Below are 15,102 nucleotides of genomic sequence, written 5' to 3'. Positions count from 1 at the left end.
CTCAGAGCATGCTTAGCACCCCAGGATTTTTCTAAAACTAAGTTATTTTATGTCCTGGAAAGACTTCCACAAATTAGTACAAATGCATAAAAGACAGCTCAAGGAGTGAAGACTAACGCAAGACAACATAGGCTTTTTATTCTGATGTCAACAACTGTTATTTCCCCGCTTCCATATTCCCTTGATGGGCCATACAAGATTCTACAAAGTTCTCTCTGCACTAGGATGGGAGAGGGAAGTTAGCCTCTTCCCAAAGAAGTTTCTACACAGACTCCATCTGAGGGTCAAGGGCATATAAATGGACATTAACATTTCACAACTGTTCATATTCCTGGGCTAGAGAACTTGGAATAAATTATATTTTTAATAATTTAGAACAAATGTTTAGGTACTGAGTACCCCCAGTGTCCATACATTTGTCCTTAATCCATATCACAGGGGAGTCATTCTGATTGAATTTGGGTTTGGAGTCGAAGAACCCAACCCAAGCACCCCATCTCTCTGCTAAAGAACTAATGACAAAACAAGGGTGCTCATGCAAGTTCTGAAAACTTGTTAAACTTTTTCTATCTGCCTTCATGCAGAGGGCAGTTATTCTAAATTCACCTCCCCATCACTTAAAAACATAATCTTCTCTGAACTACACATCATAATTACCATCATCCCCAGCTTGCTGTAATTTCCTACAACAAAAGTTGCCTGATAGCTTCTGATATTGACCAAATTCAGATTGGAATGTTCTAGTAATGAAACCATTCTTTCTATCTTAAGTATTTTAAGAAATATGTGTACACAATGCTTAGTTAAGTACCAAAAATGATTTTTAAAAGAAAGCAAGCTGAAAAAAGTGTTCTTAGTTCTCTGTCCTTAGGTCCCTATAGCTTCTTTATTGTGAGCAAGAGTATATATATGCAATGAAGAACATAAATTATAAGTAATCACAGCGTAATGCACGAATAAAAAGTCACATTGATGCTAAAGGAATTCAGAGGTGCACCCTGGATCTCATAGAACATAAAGAAAAACCAGAGGATATCTAAACTGAGGTCCCTCAAAATATATATGGGAGATGGTTTATTAAGGGGAATAAGATTGTAGAAAGTGGCACCCCACTTTAACCAGATGCCCTCGTTAAGTCATTTGAGAGTCAAGATTTTTCTCACAGGCAAGCTTTAAACTTGGCTAATAGGTTTTATTTATTTTTTAGATTTATTTATTTATACAAGCACTGGGTACAGTCAGAAATGCGGGAGGGTGAGAGAATTCACCAGAGCCAAAGCAGAGAGCAGAACAGGCAGACTGACAAAATACACTGCTTAAGGGGAGCAGCGGGTGTGGCAGGAGAGGTCTGTTGCGCCATGTGGGACCTGAACCGGCGGCCGGGGATCAAACCGGCACTGCAGAGGCTGCAGGCAACTTCACAGCCCAGTGCTCAAACACTGCGCCACCAGGGGAGGCCCGCTAATAGGTTTTAAAAGCAATTTCATTTGCAGGAGAAACTCCTATGTAATGCAGAATATGTATATTTTGTTTCTATCACAATTTCAATTTTGTCAGGCATGTAAAAAATGATGCTTTAAGCTCTATGTGCCTCTCAACTATTCATTGCATTAAATGTGCTTGCTTGTGGTCTGTGGAGGCCTGAGAAACATCTCTCTCTCTGTTCTTCTTACATAGATCTGGAAACCAAAACCCTCCAGGGGGCAAAAGGTGAAAACAGTCTCAGCTCCACAGGCACCTTTCTTGTGGACAATTCTAGTGTGGACTTCCAGAAATTTCCTGACAAAGAGATACTGAGAATGGCTGGACCACTCACAGCAGATTTCATTGTCAAGGTGAGTACATTACAGTACCTGTTTTCAAGTCACATCCAAACTGGTATTACATACTATCTCTTGAAGAGAGAAAAAACTTCAATTTTTGACATAGATTTGGAAACCTTGCTATTCCTTTAAATGTTTAATTGAAGGGTGTGGAGCTTGATATAAAATATATTTGTGGAGGTGTTCTCTTATGCCCCTAAAATATATACAGTGTTGTAAAGTAATGTCACCTCAATAAACATAATTTTTTAAAAGGGCCTTGCGCTGCATTCTGGAATCCACAAGAACATGTGATATTTTTAAGGTCCTAGGAAGTACATGTATATGTGTACATATATATTTAGTATTTTAATAAGAGATACCCTGCTCAAAAAGTCAACATGTAAGTATTAGGGGATATAAACTATTTTTTTTAAACAAGCTAGGATGCTGTTGTTGACTTTTATAAGGGGTTCTTAGTTTAAAAAAGACAAACTGAAGATCTGTAGGCTTGGTCATGCTTCCTATCACAAGTTCTGTTTTCTCTTGTTCTGGCAACAAGACTAAGATGTTTCCTTCTATCGTAGCTTTCCTACTCTTCAAGGTAATATAAAACACATTGCTGGAAGCAACATACGTATTCTTTAGGAAAAATGTACATACTAGAAGAACATTTGGGAATCACAATAAAATAAAACATACTTTTTCCTTCAGTAGGTCAGAAGGACATGAAGGATTTCAGCTGTAAAGCTGTAAAACTTGTAATGTGTCCAGGACTCCATAAATTTTTCATCATGGGACCTGGAGCCAGAGGACATTTGATTTAAACTAAGGCTTGATGACCCCATGGCGGCTGGAAGTACAAATGCACGTAGGAAAATGTGATAGGTTGGATGGAAGAAGGGTTCCAGAATGCTGTCCTTTCTCCATCTACTTGGTAGCTCTTTTTAATCCAGACCAGACGCCAGCCACATGAATATGAGCAGTAAATGACAATCGGATATCTCATATTGAATTGAGTCAATAGGTAACTAAATAATTTCATTTAAACAAGCAAATGCATTTTAAAAATTGAGAAGTCTTTTTTTTTTAAACCCTTAGACTACTATTAAATAAACCATTTAAACTAATTTCCTTAGTGGACTTGCAAGAGTTAATACACATTCTGGGCCTTCCCGATGGCGCAGCAGGTTGAGCGCAGCGCTGTGAAGCTGTCCGCAGCCTCTGTAGCGCAGGTTCGATTCCCAGCCGTCCAGGGAGATTCCCACATCGCATGGCAGACCTCTCCTGTCTCGCCCGCTGCTCCCTCAGCAGTGCTTTCAGTCCGTCTGCCTGTTCTGCTCCCTGCTGTGTCTCTGGTGAATCCTCTCACCCTCCTGTGCCTCTGACCTGCACCCCGGTTCTTGTATAAAAATAAATCTTTAAAAAAAAAGACTTAATACACATTCTGAAAATACAGAACTGGATTCAAGTAGTAGTATTCACATTTGAACAGTTCACAGCATCATCGAATGTTATTTCATATATTCAGTTGCTTTCTGCACATTACCACTTGGAAGCTGTAAGCTAAATTTGCCTAGCCCCAGAAACTGCCTTGATCTTTTTTTCTTATCTGGTAGTGTAATACACTATCCTCCCAACCAAGTCAGAAACCTTTGTGTCAACCTGATGCCTTTCCTACATGCCCTGAAGCAGACATTAAACTTGGCTAGTTCCCCTCCATATCATCTCTCACGACTGTTCTTTCTTCTCCATCCTTGCTGCCACTGTGTTAGTATAGGTCTTTGTATTTTCTCGCTTAAACTGTTACCATGGACTCAGAATTAGTTTTGTAGCTTCAGATTCATTCTCTATATTGCCTTTAGGGTGAGTTTTCAAAAAGTACAACCCCCCTCGGTAATTTTGCATTGGCCCTCAACTCGTTGCTTTGCAGTTAAAATGCAAGTCTATAGCATAGCACCTTACTCTTGATGATCTGGATTCTCTTTACCTTTCTGATCTTGTTTTTCACTTTCCCCTCCTGTTTCAGTCAAATGAATGGTTTGCAGGTCTCCTAACATCTTGCCCCACCATAGCTCATTAACTTTGCATAATGCAACATCCTCTGTTTGCAGTGCTTTCATCATTACTTCCTGCATTCTTTTCTCTAATTCATGCTTGTTCTTCAGGATTTCCTTCTTCCAGAAGCATTTTGTGACTTGACCCCAAATTCCTGTTTATATTACATTTTCCAATGTGTGTTCCTTGTGGGCAGGGAGAGAATCTTATTTGTCTTCACAGCTCCAAAAAAGAAGCCAATAAGTACTAATAACTGCTGGCTGAATGCAGGATTTGTATATGTGGCAATTGCTCAAGTATAATAGATGCTGACATTTTCATTTTACCTCTGAGGAAACAGCCACCAGGGAGCTGGGAGACAGGCTCAAGCTCACATAGAAAAATCAGGACCAAAAAAAAAAAAATCTCTGGTTCTGACCCAGAATTCTTTGAAGTATGCGGTGTTTCTAAGGATTTCATTTTATGTATGACTATACATGTATAAGGAAATTAGAGTTTAAAAGAGTTTTGATACTGCCTAGATCCCTAGCATTCATAAATATCATCCCTCAACAATGGGCTGAGCTGTCATGTTAGTGTTGGCTGCATTAGATATCCTGTTTGATGACCTAGCTTTAGGTGGCAAAACAAAGTCAGGGTTTTATTAGAAAACATCATGAATCAAGTAAATGTAAAGTTATCCTATGGTAGAGTTTATAATTTTTAAAACTAGTTTATTAAACTTGAAAATAAGCCAGGTAATTTAATAATGTATAGGAAAAAAAAGAAAACATTTTCCAGTGAATCTGTTTTTTTATTTTTCCCAGGAAATAGCTGAAAATTAAGGATCACTGATTATTTGTCATCTTTTGTGACTTACGGGATTAGAAATTATATAGTTTGTAATGTTGTTTTCAGTATTGTTCAAAGTATAATCTCTTTTGCATTACACATTAATTTAAGCAATAGCTTCCATTATGAAGGAGATATACTGGAATCAGAATGGTCATTTGTCCATATTGCCATAGCAATTTATTGCCAAAATATAATTTTTGTTTATTTAAGAGGAAAAAGACATTTTTTTGCACCAAAGGAAGATTTTTCTCACAAAATAAAGTTTAGAAACAAACGTAAAAGGAAGGTTGAAATTGATCCTGGATGAGGGTTGTTTTGTAATAAACACTGTCTCTTTTTTATGAATTTTATCAGCATTTTGTAGAAATGATCAGTCATGATATCAACAAGAAAACTAGCTGGTATAAATGACAACTCTTGCAAGAATTTGTCATGAACTATGGTTTGCAATTCCAAAAGTACTTCAAAGGCCCATGATCAGCACATAATTTATTTGTTGTTCCTTCATGCACTCATTTACTCAGCAAGTGTCTGGACTCCTACTGTGTGTCAAACATTGTCTGTGATGCTGAAGTGTGGTGAGCAAAATAAATGGTACTTGTTTTCATGGATTTATGGAAGGCAAAGGCAATAAATAACATCTATATCAATGAACACATATACTAAAATATGTTTATAATTTCTTGAGATTCTCAAGATGTTGATGAATTATATCACCATCAACCCCCAGAACAGCCCACAATCGAGCATAATGGACTAAGTCACTTAATCAACAGATCCACCTGTTTTCCATTTTATTCCCTACCTAGCAGGGAAAGTGACTTATTTCTACCTCTTCTCTGTCCTCCAACATCATCCGCATATTATATCCCTAGCTGCCCTGAAAGTGTCTGACCTCCTGGAATATCACTGTGGGTCCTGGCACAGAGGCTCACAGTGGAGGGTCTCCACAACTCCATTTTGTCCACCTCTTCTCAGGCCAGATCAATAACTCATCTGAAGCTGGGGGGTATCTGGGGGTGGAGGGGGGAAGGGTACTCTTACTACCAGCCCTCTGCCTGTCTGTCTGTGGCAAAAGGTTCTACAACATCAGTTAGTGAAAGGTCTTGATAGAGAATGTCCCCAAGTTCACAAATTAGTCCTTTCCCAGCTGAAAGGAAATTTCACAGTACTTTGGGAGAGCCTTTGTGTACTTGAGGATATCTTTTGTGTGTTTGAAATGTCTCCTTGATTCCTTTGATTTTACACGGATTTAGAGCTAAACCTTTACCACATACACACTATACCACCCTGCAGCTTTGTCGTCGAGTTTGCTCAGTGGCAGTGGAAAATGACATTTTTTTGTCATCTTCTTTACTTTCAGTGTGAAAGATTTATATTAGAAACAGTGAACGGCTATAATTATAGGAAGAAAACCTTGGTTTAGAACATTCTTTTTATTAAGACAAAATTACTTATATCAGTTATATTTAGCTTGCTAGAATAAAATTCTAAGGTATCAAACTGAAGTTTTTAGCATACTCTTAAGAACTAGAACCTGATGCTTGAGGATTTAGGGTTTATGAAGCTTTAGAGCTAGTGATAATAAAGGCTTGAGCAGGCTGGAATTCTTCAAATCAGAAAAAAAGGAATATGGCAGTTCATCTCTAAGCAACAATTAGGCCATCAGAAATGTTGCCCTTTGCAACATCATGTAGTGACCCGGAGGCATCAAGTTAAGTGAGATAAGTCAGGAAGGGAAATACAAGTACCATATGATCTCATATGTGGATTCCAAAACAAAAATCAAAAACAAATCTAAAAGAGAAAAACCAGTCTCATCGATACAGAAAATAGGTTGGTATTGTCACAGATGAAGGGTAGGCAAAATGGGTAAAAAGGAGGTCAAAAAGCGTTAAGTCACCAGTTATGTCATAGCAAGGTAACACAGCATGGTGGCTGCAATTAATAATACTGTATTACACATCTGAAAATCCATTTAAAATCAGAAATAACAAGCTATTTTAACTAGGCATCAGGTTAGCTTTTAATTTTAAATGTTGTTTTTGACTTTAAAATGATGATTTTAAAAGATACTGTGAAGCCAGTTACAAGTATACTGCTTCAGATAAATGTCTGTATGTTTACTAGTAGGGAAATTGTGTGGTATCATAAAAAGAATGGCAACTTTAGAGCCACGCAGACCTAAATTCAACTCCTTGCTCTGCTGTTCCCTAGCTGGGTATCATCGAGCAAATCACTTCTCTGAACCTCATTTTTCTAGTTGTCATGTATATGTGGGAATAACAGTAGTTTCAATATTAGATTAATATAAGTAGATGTGGCCTGCAAATAATAGGAATGGTGGTAGTCATTGCTGGGACTACAACAGGGAAGTGATTATAGAGAAAGGAGAAAGCAGCAGGAATGTTAACGTGGAAGATTAGGTGATCGAAGATCGGGATCCCTTCTGCCTGGCTTTATCTACCTGGTATAATGATACCTCTGTCTGTTTCCAGGCTCTTGTCAAATCTGTGTGGTCTCAGCATTCATGTCTTTATGTATCATTTTCATTGAATATACTTTCTAAGCAATTTGTTTTCTTCAATGTGGTATTTACATGCTCTCCCTATTAACATCAAAACTTTTGTCATGAGGTGCTTCTCTTGTTAACTTCCAGGGAGCTTTAAAAAAGGGCCTATGCCATCTTTTTGCCTCTTTAACTAGGCCAAAAGATAAACCCAGACACTCTGGAGATACTCTAGAACAAGCTTTCTCTGAAGTATTTTGATAGTCTATCTCTTTTGATTTTCTCCTTTCTTAGGACTCCATTTCTAGCATCCCCAAAAGAACCCCCACAAACCAGCCCAATTCTCTGGGTCTATATAGTGGCTCTCCTCTTTTTATTGTCTCTTGGCGCATATGTTCAAATGAGAGTCCTCTTCTAATAGCTTTCCATAATGATACCCACACATCCACGGGAGCTCAGGCTTTTGTGAGCTTAAAAAAAGAGGGAGAGCTTTCCAAAGAATGTGATTAATACTACATCTCTAAGCAAGCAATTAATATCCTATATCTGACACATAGGACTAAAAAATATTGATCTGTATGCCATGTTCCCCTTTTGTGAAAGACACAGTATTACTTCAACTGTTTTTGCTTTAGAGTAAAGAACTGTGTCACTATTCATACAAAAGACCTAGATGCTTCATGGGTCAGAACTGCAGCAATCCAGGAGATATTCTGTAGTTTTTCTCTTTCTTCTTCCCAGCTTTTCTAGGCTTTCTGTATAACATTTCTACATTTCTTGTAAACTGCACAAACTCATCTAGTGCTTAGCACCTAGTCTCTGTTCCCTTAGTGTTCCTATTTTCTTCTGTACCCCATGTGTTTAATCTATCTGTTAAACTCAATGACAGAAAATTAGGGCTGTCTCTTTAAAAACTGAAGGCCATATCCATCAATTTATTCTTGATCAAGTGTATTTGGGAGAGTGAAGGCCTGAAAACATAAGTAAAAACTAAAGGCACATGATGGAGCTGACTGCTGCCTCTCCTGCTGTTGCCAGGCAATTGGTGTAAGAGGTGGTCTTCTCAGCATCCATGGAACTTCCCTTAGTGTAATAAATAATCCAAGCCTTGCCTACCCATGTAAATGTTGTTTGGCATGTCATTCTGTCTTCATGAAGTGGTAGGGATGGAGAAGAAATTTCCCCCTACCCCTCTGAGTTCTTTCATCCTGGCTTGATCAAACAAATTAACATCAGACAGATTCATAGGGAAAAAAATTTAATTAGATACATTTGGAGAATCTGCATGTTTGCAAATTCTGGAATACATAGAGCAAACCAACCATTTTTATCATGAGCTAGTGAACAACTTAGAAGTGTAGGGCATCAATGAGAGAAGAAACAGACTCGTAAGACAAACAAGATGCTCTGAAACAGGATGTTTGCCCTGCCATATACATAGGTTTGTTCTGTATAGGAGAAAGCTTATTTCTGGAGATAACCCTACATTTGGGTAATATATCCCTAATTTTCATTCTTCTAGATATTTAAGGGAGGGTTAATAGTTTTTCTTGGCACCCACAGAGCCTCTATCAACCTTAGCTCAAAATGACCCACATGTCTTAGAAGGCCTATTCTGGACATCTTGGGGAACATATCCTATCCTTCAGTATCAAGGAACTGTTTCTGTTAGGTATTTTTTCCTTCTCTTTAAATTTGAGTATGTTTTCTCAACCTTGTACTTTTAAAAACCATTAAATAATTACTGCCTCACATCTTCTCTTTTAAAAAAGCAAAGGACTTATATAAGCACGTGTTTTATTTGAAGTAATTGATTTTATAATATAAATTGGTATATTTCAAAGTTTGGTTCTTGAACCATATAAATGCCTGGATTTGAAACCAAAATGCCTGTCTCTCTGGACATGGGCCCAGGAATTTGCATTTTAGCAAGCTTTTTCACTTGGTAACATTTCACATTAAAATATATGAATCACTAAAATACCAGGAACTTCATGTATTTTTGAGTGGGAAGAGCTACTTACTTCTTTAACTCTTTTTTTTCCTTAATCAAACATTTTTATTTTTTTCTCAGGAATTTATCCTTTTCTTCGAACAAATTGTCCATTTCTAAACCTATGTTTTTTAATTTTATCAGAAAGATTGCAAGCAAAGAAGGAAGAGGTACTGTAATATATGTGACTTGGGTTAAAATCCTACTGAAATCAAAAAGCTATCCCTTGTTCTATAGAAGCAGAATTGAGAAGGGGTGATGATAATGGTATATGCGGGGACCATTTCCTGGCCAAATGATAAAAAAATCTGACATTACCATTGCCACTTGTCCCCCAAATTAGTCCCTCAAGCAGCCTGGGCCTGCAGTACTATCTTCCATCCTTGTTGAAAGTTGCAAGGGACTTAGAAAGCACTGCTCTGTCACACTAGTTTCTCTGCTCTGCTATCTCCTGCAGATTCACAACTTGGGACCCGCTGACAGTACAGTCCAGTTTATCTTCTATCAGCCTATCATTCACCGATGGCGGGAGACGGATTTCTTTCCTTGCTCAGCAACCTGTGGAGGAGGTAATGGTGTTCACTTAGCCTAGGTACTGTTGGCTTCTGCAACGGAAGACTTGGCTATTATGAGTCACTTCCGCATGGAAGAAATTCAGTGCTGTGATGTATCTGATCCTTCCTTCTGAATGGGGCCAAATTTTGAAGCTCTCCTGGAAGGCTAGGTATCTACCTCAGTTTACATGCACCATCGGACATTTTTTTTTGTAGAGTCCTGTTAGGGAAAAAAATGTCTGTGACTTCTTTCCCTGATGCTATAGAAAGCAAGGATGAAAAGGATGGAATTACCTCAAGACATAGCATAGTGTATTGAGGTAATTCCATCCATTTGAGAATAAGTTACACATGTGGTTGAAACTGAATTTATTTAATCTGAAATCCCAGCGATCCAAAAAGATAAATTCAATAAAAGGAATTAGTTTATTATCAGGAAGAAAAAAAGCACCACTTTGGTGTTTTAGGGTCAATTGCTTTTTGACTGTATTTCATCATCCATGCATTTAAAGGAATTCCACCTGACACTTTGTTCATTAAAACTTTTCTCACCAAATAATTTACTTTCTGCTCTATCATATCCGTATATAGATAGCACTTAGTATTACTAGAATAGGTTTCTTCCTCCCATTTTCTGCTCTTCATAATTTTAATAGTTATGTAATTGCCTTTGAATTATTTCATAAGAATTTATTTAGCCATATCCCTATAGAAATCATTTAGTTCATTTAGACTTTCTTATTATAATGTAATGAATAACTTAATACCTAAGTATTTTTCTCCTTTCAAATTATTTCCTTGAAATAAATTTTTAACAGTGAGTTTTAGAATTGTTGTGGCTGTTGGCATACATTACCAAAATTCTCTCCAGAAGGGTAATAAATAGTATTTGAATATTTTAGTATTGCCAACTGAGTCAGTATTTGTGGATTATCTTTTTTTTTTGGATTTTGTTAATTTAACAGATATAAAATTGGATGTATATTTCTTTAAGAACTAGGGCATAAAATAAATTCTATCTCCAGCTTCATGGAAACCTGTTAGTTGGATGACTTAAGAGTAGCTGATCCACATAGGCATAAACAAATTATTTTGACTATAATGGTACCTCAAAATAAAGACAAGTGATTATCCATTAATTTTTGTAAAACATAAGAACGTGTTATACAAATCTTTCGTTGTGTCATCTGTCAACATAATGAGAACAAATCATCAAAAATGAGATTTTATAGAGCAACATTGGATTTTAGCTTGGAATCGGTCAAAAATCTCATCAAGTCCTTTACTTAATGTTAAATAACTACTAATACATTTTAAACATTTCAGTAAAATAGTGTTTCCAGTTGTTGTATGTATCCTGAATAGAAAATTACTTAAAAAATAAACTTCCAATCACTTTGATTTTTTTGTGTGAACATTTTTTGATATACATACTCATAACTAGCACAGGAACCAGTTTCAAAGAAAGAAATCCAAGGAAATATTTTTTCTTCCTTTTTAAATGAAAACCATTCTTTGTGAGAAGTAGCCAATCAATAATATACCCACTATGTGAGTTTTGCATACCTGCTTCTGGAGTGTAATTTCAGTAATCTTGACAATGGTCTGCTTTATTCTAAGGCAATTAATGTTACATTCATATATATCCAACCCCTTTGGGTTTTCCTTGCATCTAAATGAAGAAGTAAACCATCAGTAGTTTTCAAATGTTTTGAGTTATCAAATATCAAGTATTCAAAGGAAATCTTACTAGAGTGCCAGATAAATGGAATGCTGCTCTGTAGAGATGTGAGTGATCTGGGAACCAGACTTCATGCATCACAGTTTGAAAATGACTGAAGAAATAAGTCTAAGTTCCTTTCACATTTTTGGTTCCAGAGTCAACTGGTTGACCATTAGGGTAAGTGTAAAGAATCACTACTCCCAATAACTTTTGAAATGTTAGGGGGGCTAGGGAGTACCCTACACTTGTATAATGGGAACAACTATATAAACCAATATTAACTCAAAAACTGTTTTTTAAAAAGAATTTAGAAAACACAATTATCTGACTAATTCAGTCACTTCATTTTTGTTCCAAACTTCCACACATTCTAAAATAGCATCAAAGCAATCTCTTAAGGTGATAAATTATAGTTTTTATAAATAATTCTCAGATTTATAATTTGGTTATTGATTGCGCCACATTTTACTGCATTATAAACAATTATAAATTGTTATATGGAAAGTTTTTAAATGATTAGTTCATCATAAAATTATCTGTTTTAGAGTATAATGCAATTGAAAAATGAAAGTATATTTACTTAAATAAAATAGTATTTTACTCTTTGATTTTCCTAATAAGACAAGAAATTAAATGGAACACATGTTCTTACCCAGTACTTTCCATGCTTTTCATCTTTATAGTAAAATTGTTAAAAGCTCTTTTTCTGGTCTTTAATGAACAATTAATTTTTGTGGGTGGTCTGAGAAAATAGCCTATAGCCAGGAAATCTGGTTTGTAAACCTCCTTCTATTTCCTAAAATCTTTTGCAAGATTTTGACTTTCTAACCTATGTTTAACAATAATAATATTCAACCACCTGCCTGGGACGATATATTTTGGAGATTGGGTAGGGTTAAAAAGATACCAAAAGCCTATTTTTAGGAAATTCTCTATGCATATTTACTTTTTACCACAAGAATGTAAGTCCTCATCACTGCTACCCCTAAAATTCTACAGGACAAGAAACAGGTAGGAACAATAAAACATAGTGTGAGTGGCATTAACTCAACAGCACTATTTTTTTTTTTAAGAGAATTCTCTAAGCAATAGAATTTTGTGCATGGGAACTTCAGAAATATTAGCTAGAGACTTAAGAGAACTGAGAAAAGATTTTGGGTGAAGCAAAAATTAAATAGTAGGACTTTTTTTTTTTCCTATGTGGAAACTCAGCCTAATACATTCAGGTTGGATTTAAGCAAAAATAATGTTCCCAGGCAGCTGACAAGACCTGATCCAGTGTGTATGTCATTGTCCCCTACTGGCAAAGGGGAGATGTGTTAGGGCTTATTATTTTGGGTGTTGACTGACCCTGCTACCCCAGGTACAAGGGAAGCAAATTGGTGTCTTTGCATGAGACAGTTGATTAATAAATATGTTGATCTTTTTTGGAAACAGAATCCTCATTTAGGTTTTTAGATATGATAAAATAAATAAGGATAGTTCTTACCACAAAGTGTTCTAATCTAGCTATGCCTTTCCATAGTGCAAGCCCTATGGTAATAATTTATTAAAAATTTTAGTGGATTACTAGCAAAAGGCACAGTATTTAAGGCCTGCAAACATGAGTGAGCCTTCCATTTATCTGTCTTTTGTCCTGGAAATGACTGGAGCACTGGGGAAGGATTTGCATTAATGTGAAGTAGTAAAAAGGCAGAAAGAAATATATTGGATTGACATGTGCATATGAACTTGCCTGGATGGTTTGGCATTGCAGGTTACCAGCTGACATCAGCAGAGTGTTATGATCTCCGGAGCAACCGTGTGGTTGCTGATCAGTACTGTCACTATTACCCAGAGAACATCAAACCCAAACCCAAGCTTCAGGAGTGCAACCTGGATCCTTGTCCCGCCAGGTCAGTCCAATTTACTAGTTTGTTTATGATAAACATAAATCAGGTTCTAAATAAGCTTCTTAAATTTTTTAAATTAAAAATAAATGTTGCTGTCCAGTGCCCATCCCTAACTACCTGTTATTAGTACCCATGCCCTTTGTTCTTGTTGCATTATCAATGCTATTTGGGGGGTCAACAGACTTTCCATTTGTAAAATTACAAATGAAGCACTCTTTAGAGTCATTTTCTCTTCCGATTTCCTTTCATTCTGATTACTTATTTATCTCCAGAACAAGGCCCAGGTCAATGGACCTTAACAAATGGGATGGCACAATATTCTCAGGATTCTTTCCATCTTAACTCTGTCACCTGGTCAGTGACATAATCAGAACAGATCATAATCCAGGGTCACAGTTGGCCCATTTGAGACTCGAGTGGTCCTCACTGAGTAACCAGAATCAAAACCAGTCCTAGAACAGCTTCTGCAGTTGAATAAGTTCAGTTTTTGCTAGAGAAAGAACTTACTTCTATTCAATTTTTTAAGCTATTTTAATTAAAGGTATTAAAGAGACACTTGACATTTTCTCCTATCTTTGCTTTTGAAAGCCAGTTAGTCCTCAAATTATTTGCAAGATCAAGAATTAGATTAACAATGGAAATATCTCAGGTGACAAGGAGTCATAAAAGTACAGGTCAACAATCTTTTCATTAGCGTAACCTTTACCTTTTTATTACACTTCCTTGTAATTCTCCTTATTAATTAGCTTGCGCATTCTAAATACATGAGAAAGAATAGAGGAAAACCTACCCCACAAACCTAATTAGGAAGACCAAAAGATAGACTCCTTTCTCAAGATCCTTGGAGTTCTGAGAAACACTTCAATTTAATTTTTTAAATTATAATTTAATTATGCATGTGATACTCATATATGCATAAAACAAAGTGTTGAATAAAACTATCTGAGCAATATGGATGAAAAGCATTCTACCTTTGAATTATAGGCAATGCAATTCTGGTTTTTATTTTTTCCTGTCAGTTTTTTTAAAGTTCATTTTCTTATAGTCTTTCTGCCTTCCATTCATGAATTCTAAATTCTACATGTAATGTGAAATTGCAATAGTTAATTAGCTTATAGGAACCATATTTCTTAGCTCATAAAAGTGAACTCAGAATAACAGGTTTTCATTAAAGGAAAAGAAAGAATAGATATTTTGTAATTATAAAACTTAGGTGAAGTTTAGCTTAGCTTCATATTACACCAGAAATTTACGTCTGAAAAATTGGATCTAGTATAAAAGCTAAATGAGGTGTTAAAATTTTGCTTGGACTTTTTTATTTTGGAAATATTAAGAATATGAAGTCTGTTTAGCCAAGATAATTACAACTCATGCAATTCAATCTCATTTTAAAATTATATTGCTTATTATACATTTTACTCCTATCTCTACCACAAAGACCAGTGAGTGAAAAAGCAAGTCTGCTTAGCTTTGGGATAATGTGAAAGTTTTATACGCACGTCTATGAAAACGTGTGTATTTCCAGGAGAAATGAGGGATTTGATTACTATAATTGCATAAAGCTTTTCCCCACTCAGAAAAAGCTTCAATGAGGAAATGATCATGGAAGACAATTGTGAAAAACATTTTGTTAACAATTTTAAGAAAATGCTTATAGTCAGAAAAAATGACTAACTCATTTTTTCTGGCATTTGATTTTTACCTTTCTTTTCAGTTTGAGTAATATTTTTGGCCTAT

The 15,102-nt window shown here is 36.0% G+C and overlaps 1 protein-coding gene across 5 annotated transcripts in view; it reads left to right on the top strand.

Annotated features, from left to right (window-relative positions):
- Positions 1 to 15,102, top strand: part of ADAMTSL1 (ADAMTS like 1) — an 861,052-nt gene that overhangs the window by 644,109 nt on the left and 201,841 nt on the right. For all 5 annotated transcript variants that reach the window (XM_054689145.1, XM_054689144.1, XM_054689147.1 and 2 more), the window contains 3 exons: positions 1,678 to 1,835; positions 9,654 to 9,765; positions 13,230 to 13,368. In XM_054689145.1, the coding sequence (XP_054545120.1) occupies positions 1,678 to 1,835; positions 9,654 to 9,765; positions 13,230 to 13,368 (409 nt within the window). The remainder of the gene's footprint in view (positions 1 to 1,677; positions 1,836 to 9,653; positions 9,766 to 13,229; positions 13,369 to 15,102) is intronic.

This window comes from Talpa occidentalis, unplaced genomic scaffold, assembly GCF_014898055.3.
Source record: "Talpa occidentalis isolate TD23 unplaced genomic scaffold, MPIMG_talOcc4v2.1 talOcc4.7, whole genome shotgun sequence".
NCBI lineage: Eukaryota > Metazoa > Chordata > Mammalia > Eulipotyphla > Talpidae > Talpa > Talpa occidentalis.
The sequence above is the reverse complement of the archived record's forward strand: the minus strand, read 5'-3'. Positions and strand labels throughout refer to the sequence as shown.